Source organism: Leptodactylus fuscus, chromosome 5, assembly GCF_031893055.1.
Source record: "Leptodactylus fuscus isolate aLepFus1 chromosome 5, aLepFus1.hap2, whole genome shotgun sequence".
Lineage (NCBI taxonomy): Eukaryota > Metazoa > Chordata > Amphibia > Anura > Leptodactylidae > Leptodactylus > Leptodactylus fuscus.
Genome location: NC_134269.1, coordinates 146,917,992 through 146,926,175, shown reverse-complemented (window position 1 = coordinate 146,926,175; position 8,184 = coordinate 146,917,992). Strand labels below are relative to the sequence as shown.

At 40.3% G+C, this 8,184-nt stretch overlaps 1 protein-coding gene across 2 annotated transcripts in view; it reads right to left on the bottom strand.

Annotated features, from left to right (window-relative positions):
- Positions 1-1,006: 1,006 nt before the first annotated feature.
- Positions 1,007-8,184, bottom strand: part of TBK1 (TANK binding kinase 1) — a 33,376-nt gene continuing 26,198 nt past the window's right edge. For both annotated transcript variants that reach the window (XM_075274417.1, XM_075274416.1), the window contains exons 14-21: positions 5,642-5,763; positions 5,390-5,466; positions 4,071-4,110; positions 3,700-3,801; positions 3,524-3,620; positions 3,293-3,399; positions 2,427-2,498; positions 1,007-1,456 (exon numbers count right to left, since the gene is read on the bottom strand). In XM_075274417.1, coding sequence (XP_075130518.1) covers positions 1,405-1,456; positions 2,427-2,498; positions 3,293-3,399; positions 3,524-3,620; positions 3,700-3,801; positions 4,071-4,110; positions 5,390-5,466; positions 5,642-5,763 — 669 coding nt within the window. In that variant the 3' untranslated portion in view covers positions 1,007-1,404. The remainder of the gene's footprint in view (positions 1,457-2,426; positions 2,499-3,292; positions 3,400-3,523; positions 3,621-3,699; positions 3,802-4,070; positions 4,111-5,389; positions 5,467-5,641; positions 5,764-8,184) is intronic.

The window sequence follows — 8,184 nt, the reverse complement described above, 5'->3', positions numbered from 1 at the left end:
GTGAAAAACCAAGGTCTCGAAGCTAAAGATTTCTATCCCTCTCAATCTCCAATAAGTGGCAATAACTGGCATATCAACAAACAGGAGGCGTCGCACAAGTGTGGACGGGGCCTAAGTGTGGAGAAATTAGGGTCCACTTCTCACTGTTTTACTTCAGTCACACTACAGGTCTTTCCTAGACAGTACTTTTGTTCAATGTCCTGCCACAGCTTTTCAATGTGATTCAAGTCATGACTGACTAGGCACTTCACAGCTGTTCAGAAGCACTAGAACCAGTCTACCTTTAATCAGAAAACTGCATTTGAGCTTACAGGCAGATTACAGACAGATGCCCACTTGAGAGATACATTTTTTTCTCTACATAGTGTTTAACTTACATATTGGGCACTAACTAGAAAGCTGACCTGAGCTGCCCATTGAAGTCTATGGATTAGTGAAAAAACAAAACAAAAAACAATGGACACCACTCGGATGTCATTTGTTGTTTCACTGATCCATTCACAAGAGACATACTTAAAAAGATGTGATCAGCCAAAATCATCGCCGATGCATCACCGAAAGGGACACTGGATCCAAGGCTGAATTGGTGGTGTGCATGTGGCCTTATACTTTTGTCATTAAAGCAAAAGGAAACCATTACTTAGAATATTGTGTCAGATTTCAGTGACAAATTTCTGAACAGGGTTTTCAAAGGATTATACAATTACATAATGTTTGAATTGGAAAAATTTCCTAGAAAATATTCCTGTGACGAGCAATTTCTAGAAAGAGAAGAATTTTAAATGAATTACAACTGACCTCACCAATCCAACCCTACTATCTTTTTCTTCACTTTCTGCAGCAACGATATCTTAATATACACATCTCACCACTGTAACCAGTCACTTGCTATGTCCGAACATGATGCTACAGTCATACTGTCTGGGAAACACCTTTAAGGGAACATTTAGGACTTGTAAGAGTAAATGGAGTAAGCACCCCTTATTCTGCAAAAATGAAAATTCAGTTTTGCTTACTGAGATTCTTTAATACAACCAATGAAGGTTCATAGTTTTTCTTTTCAACAAGCATTGTCTATTGGCCCCATACAGCATAACATATAGATAGAGACAATGATATTATGAAGCATAAAAGAATTATACTAAATGTTTTAATTAAAACAATCAATAACATTAGATGTATTATTGATGCATTTTCTGAACTGAAAATTACAGTACTAAAACTGAACAACAGCAATTCTAATGAATCAAAAGAAAAAACTCAAACATTGCCATATATTCACATTATATTACATATATACATACATCTCTGGCACTGAAATTACAGATAAGGGAGCAGGCAAGGGTTAAGGTCCAATGGAATTCCACATGAGGCGAGTTGGAGGACGCCTTTGAAATAGCAGGACTATATACAATCCACATTTCGAAAGCCACCATCCATTGTAAGAGCCCCGAATCTATGAGAAAGAAAAATGCAAGCTAATCCTCAAAGGCAATAAATAAAATGCTATATAAACCAAGGACCCCTGTTCTATTGCTCTTTGAGGGCTCCAACAATCATACAGTTATCAGTAATCCTGTGTAAAGGTGATATTAATGGTGTGCTACTAATGACAACCACCAGGGGCACTGTGATAGTAAATCCAAACCACTGGCAGATATCTTCTCTGTATCACAAAATTTCAATTTATTGCTGCCATCAATAGAATGCATTTCTAGGCAACATAGGGGAATCTATATAACATATATATGAAAGACTGCAAGCAATCATAGACAGGACTGTTAACTTGACAAAATCTGACTATGTTTAATAAAATGTTTACTCTGTCAGTACCCTAACGGTATGTTCACATGGAGGAAAAGGTTGCGGAAACCTTGTGAACATTCCACCGCGATTGATTGCCAATACAGCATCGGCATTCTGTTCCTTAGTAGGCCAGAATGAATGGGCCTACACTGGAGCGTGTCTTGAGCCACGGACGCCACAGCTGATTCAGCCGCGGAAACCGTGGTGATAGGCTACTAGCTAGTGGGGGAAAAAAACGTAAGCGACTCCCATTGAAGTCAATGGGAGCCGTTTTTGGCAGTGGATTTTGAGGTGGATTCCGCGTCAAAAAAACTCTGTGTGAACTAGCCCGAAAGGGAACCTGTCATGATAAGAATGCATAGATAGACCTCTTCTATTTCTTTGCTTAGGTTTGTCCATTGGACTCCTATGTTCTGATTGATGACTAAATGAATAGAATAAAACTTATGCTGAATCTTTTACCCACAAGAGATAGATCAATTTCCTCACATCCTCCTGCTCTATAGTATGTCACAAACAGACAAGACTGTGTGTACATTGTGAGAGGATCTCTTTAAAAATTAAACATAGAAAACCATAGAAAAATGTATTCTCTCAGAATTAGGACTTGTCTTTCTTACCTCTCCAAGATGTGGTTATTTTCTGCCAACTCTTTAACAACTCCCTCCATCTCTTCTTTTAATTTCCGCATTCTGGTGAAAATAAATACATACTGTTTTTTTTTTCTGTGTATAAGGTTAAAAAGGTCAAAAATTAAAAACTGACTTGACTAAGTGGAATTAATAGTGGAAAATGAATAAAAGTAGCTGTATACTATAAAGAAAAAAAATACCCTTTAGCCCTTTCCCACCACAGCCATTTTCGTTTTTAACTCGCTGCTTTCCAAAAGCCATAACTTTTTATATGTATAAAAGGCTGTATGACGGCTGACTTCTAACTTATTCTGCAGCAGGAAAATGATCCCAAAGTACAACCAATGTCAGTAAGAATTATTCTCACTGTGAAGAAAAACAAGGGTCCTGAAAGTAATGATATGGCCCCCAACAGAGTTTATTGATATGCAAATCAGTATGCAAGTGCACTTGGGGCAGGGCCTAATTTGTCTACAGATGAGAGTACTCCATCTCCCCTCTAGAATATCACCCCTTTAGTCATGAGTGACACTTTCAGACTTTGCCTGCATGAGAGCTATATGTAAGTAGATGCAGCTGACTCCCGAACTTCCAGGCAGATATGCATGATTGCATAAAGAGGATTATCGCTGCATTGCTCCATCAGTTTCTGGCCACTGAGCTATATTTCTGCACCTGGTAAAGTCCCCTGTACAATTGTTCAGACTACTACTAGTTTTGGAAACATTTTGGACATGACAGGCTCCCATTAATAAACATATAAATAATGCTTTTAGATAAACAAGTCTTTGCAAGAATGAAAACATTTTTGCATCATTTTAGAATTCATAATGCATATTCTGACAAACACTCACCCAAGGGTCATTTCCACTAGGGTGTTAGGATTTGTGTAAATTGGATTCACTGTTGGCTTCATTCCTCCAGCATTAGCAAACATTTTTTGAGGCATGTTTTCTTGATACTGAAATTACATTTTTCAGATTTCATAAGAAGAAAAATAACACTGAACTGAATGTAGAAAAATAAAAAATGCACTAAAATGACATAAATGTTTAGGATGATTTCACAATTGTGTGTAGCCATACCTCATTAATGTAATGCTGGCATTTGGACACTTCTTCTGCTATGTCAAAACACTGACTTTTGAGGGTGATCAGCTGTTTCCTTAAGAGCATCATCTTTCTGTAGGGAAATATATAAGAATGATAAAACCACAGACATGCTCCAGTACATAAATAGCATGAAGACATTTTACACCTACCTCATCCATTCCTGGGCTTTGCTGCGGAACCCTTCATATTTGTTCACACATTCATCTTTGAACAGTGAGTAGGCCTTTGTTGCATGAATACACAGTTTCTGCCTGCACAAAATTGATACTGGTTGAGACAAGACTGGCACTGTTACCAATAAAGCATATTTATATTATAGATATAGAAATAATGTGTTTTAAAATCAAGCCGCCGGTGTCCGTATGCAGCCTCTGCACAGGGAGAACGTTTTTTTTTGTTTTTTTTTGTCCGGACACAAAGTTGTTTCCCCGCAGAGAGGCTGCATATGGACACCGGCGGTTTGCTTTAAAAACACATTCAAATGTAGTAAATGACAACAATCGAAAGTCTTATGGCTTACTTGTCAAACTTATGTATTTGTTCTTCATTATATGAAAGTCCTACAAATAAACAGGATAATTAAATCATATAGAAATAAAAAAAATGAACAATCACTTTAACATTGTATGCACAAAAGTATTCTGAAAGTGTAGCTTGTATTTCAATGCATTTTGGTTTTCATGACATCACTTAAAGAGATCTTGGAAATCTTATCATATTAGAGAATATGGTTTCACAATTTTTCAAGTTTTTATGCAATAAGCCTAAATGAGTTTTCCAGGCAAAAGTTTTTTGATCCTATACTAAAAATAGATCACCAGTATCGGTTTAAAGGGGTACTCCCACATCGCATACTTACCCGTCTTCGTTCCTCCCCCCCCCCCCCCCCCCCCCGGAATAACAGCATCGCTTCTGCCGCTGCTGGCCTCATGCAGGGCAGAAGCATAGCGATGTTGCTGGCTTCACCTGTGCCGGCGTCTAACCCTGTATTGGTGGCCCCTTCCCCCAAAGGGTAAACTACCCCCCCCTCCAGGCTCGCTCCCCTGCACTTAGCCCCTCCTCCCTCCCCCTGAGAGCAGGCAGACACATCACTTGACTCAGGAGCAGCTAGGTCAGGGCTGTCGCCACAAAAAAAATGAATAAAGTAATATAGTGGCCAAACAAAGCAGTTTTGCTGAAGCAGTGTATTTAGGAAAAGTCTTACATTCACATTAATAAGCATTATAGATAGGATCCTTGTGACGGGACAACCCCTTTAAGCGACTGCTAGAAAGCCAACAGTGTGGTGAATTCAGCGCACTATAGGCTTTCATGTTCTGTGTCCCCAGTGAAGAGCCGTAGCTCTTCATCATCAGAAGGGCGTTTCTGACAGTCAGTTAGGAACACCCCTCCTCACCGCAGCATCTATAGCGCTGTACTGTGAGAGCGAGGAGGAACGCCCCCTCTCCTCCTGATAGTGCTTGTCTATGGACGAGTACTGGGGAGGTGTTACTCCCTGCTCTCACAGTACAGCACAATAGACGCTGCTGTGAGGAGGAGTGTACCTGACTGACTGTCAGAAACGCCCTTCTGACGGTGAAGAGCTACAGTACCGACACAGATAGCTCTTCACCAGGGGCACAGAAAGTGGTGTATTAAACCGCAAGTAGCACAGACGGTGAAAGGTCCTCTTTAATTTCACAAACATAGTGTTCTATATTTTACAATGTTTTCTACCAATCCTTTTGTGGTATATTTCCATTATGCAACACACATCCTTACACGATGGAAAAAGTAAAAAAATTGTCCAATGTTTTCAGAAAAAGAAAGGCAAATGAACACTCAGAAGGGCAGACTCACTGCGTTGTGCTTTATCCTTCTTGAACTGACAGCTGATTTCAGTTATTAAGCTTAGCAACACTTGCATCTTCTCCACACTACAAAGAACAATGTACAGACATTACTGCTTCCATTCTTTCTAGTCTGTAAGCAATTACACACATAAGGAACGGCTGTCCATCTATTTCTAAACTTATTGAATAGACATTTTCTAAAAAAGCAATAAACAACATAGCAGTCTTAAACATAACAAAATGTTCCTGTTGTACTTACTTTCTGTCACTGGGGCATGTGCCTTCAATATTGGTCCAAGAGTCAGAGAGACCACCCCCAGGAGAAAGCTCATTCTTTATTTCCCGCAGAGAAGTTTCCAGATTTTGTTGAGAACTAGAAAGCTGAATAGAGAAAAAAAATTGGCAATAAAGAAAAATGACAAACTACAACATGTTTTCACTATATAAAAAAAAAAACATAAATTCATTTTTAAATTATATTCTGCTTTAAAAATGGGAGGGAGAATGGGATCACAACACACAGTACAAACAACCTGCTTCAAAAGACTGGTTCCAAAAACACAGGTATTCTTAGTAAGTGCATCTTGTAGTTTTTACAGCAACGCATGAGGAATAAAACTTGTGCAGTCTTAGGGTTGGTTCACACTAGCGCTTGTATTCCGTCCGCATGAAGACCCCCTCGAACGGAATACCAACGCTAATGCAAGCACTGTGCAGTTAAGCACACGGAGGGCCCATAGACTATAATGGGCTCCGTGTGCTTGCCGCGCACTGCCCGCACAATCCATTCGTGCGGGCAGTGCGCGGCAAGCACACGGAGCCCATTATAGTCTATGGGCCCTCCGTGTGCCACATTTTGCATGTCTGATAGCCATGGTCGACCATACTGAAGTATTGGAGGCTACCATCTGTGGTCTTTACCACATCTAATCCAGAGAGTAGATTTTTGTTCCTGATGAGCCTCTAGAACAGGGGTCGACAACCCCTGGCACACCCATGCCAAGAGTGGCACTCCTGGCATATTTCTCTGGCACGGCAGGACCTGCAAGAATTACATAAAGTGGGAGCGACCCTTCAGTGCTCTGCTAGAGCTGAGGCATAACACCTGTCCGCATTTGCAGCCCTATCAATTTATTTTTAATCTATAGGTTAGCGAAAACCATATACGTGCCATTTGTGTGCAGGAGGCCTAAGGCTGAAACCCCATGTTGCAGAAACACTGCGTTTTTGTTGCAAATTTTGCTGCGGGTTTTTGAGCCAAAGTCAAGAATAGCTACAAAAGAAATGGGAAATATTTAGGAAGCTTCTTATATGTCTCCCTTGTTCTCAATACACTTGAGCTCAGAAAAACACAGCAAATTATGCAACAAAAATAGCTGCATTTTTGCAACACAGTGCCTCAGGCCCCATGTTGCGGAAATACAGCTTTTTTTTTGTTGTTGCAGATTTTGCTGTGGTTTAATGAGCCAAAGATAGGAGTCAATTGAGCAGAAGAGAGAAGTATAAGAACTTCTTGTATATTCCCATTCCTTTTGTAGCCATTCATGGCTTTGGATCAAAAAACCGCAGCAGAATCTGCAACAAAAAACACTGTGTTTCCACAACGCGGGACCTTAGCCTTAGGGTGTTTCTTTTTGGGTAGTCACACTATGTACCCAGGTGTTCCTAAAGTCAAATCCAGTTCCTGGACACCAGCACTATCATTTTGGTGTAAGTGTGACACCTATTAAATGTGGCTGAAATTAATCCACATTTCACTTACAGATAAGTGCAGGTACTGGCAACTGGGTATGTAGCACCCAGGTACATAGTGTGTCACCCCTCTACAGGTGTTACCTCACTCTGCTACCTGTCACATATGTTATCACTAATTGTAGGTTACATATGTACTTACATTGCTTCTAATGAAAAAGTACAGGTGTATCAAAGCAAATAACAATAAACATATGTGACTGGGAGCACAGTATGACAGCACCCCTTTGTTACGGTTTGTCCTATATGACTTAATGTAGGTGTCATCAGCCTAAAAATTATTGCGCGGCACTTGAGTACCTCATCTTTGATTTTTAAAATTGAAATCGGCACACGGAACAAAAAAGGTTGCCTACCCCTGCTCTAGAAGTTAGGAGACGAAACGCGTAGAAAACGAACACCCAATATAACATTATTAGGCTTTGGATACTTTAAGGGCCAATGGCTTTAATACAGGGAATGTAAGTATCACTTAGGAAAGGTGTATTTTATATATGGCCTCACTAGAAATGATTGTCCAGTCGACCCAGACTTATTGATGGGACAGGGAGGTCAGGCATTGTTTATTCAATTCCTGTAAAGCAGCTACTTGGCCCCTAAGGGCTCGTTCACATGGGGCAAGAGGGGGCGGATTGTGATGTGGAATCCACCTCAAAATACGCCTCTCACATTAGAGGTCTAATGTAGACCACTAGCGTTCTTTGTTCTGCTAGCGTTTTTTTTCTGCTAGCGGAAAGAAGAAGCGACATGACCTTTCTTCAGGCGGATTCCGCCTCAGGAAATCAATACAAGTCAATGGGAGGTGGAAAAACCACTAGTGGTTTTTTTGGCAAAAAAACGCCTCAAAAAGCACCAGGCGGTTTTTTCAAGGTCTATTCACTGTGCTGGAGGAAAAACCTGAAACAAAAAATGCCTAAAAAACGCTCCAAAAACCGCCTCATGTCAAAAAACGCTTCCCAATTCCTGAAGCAGATTTTTTTCCTGACCAAATTCCTCAACCACCCTAACACGTGTGAACTAGCCCTAATACTTACCTGTGGAATTGTTTGA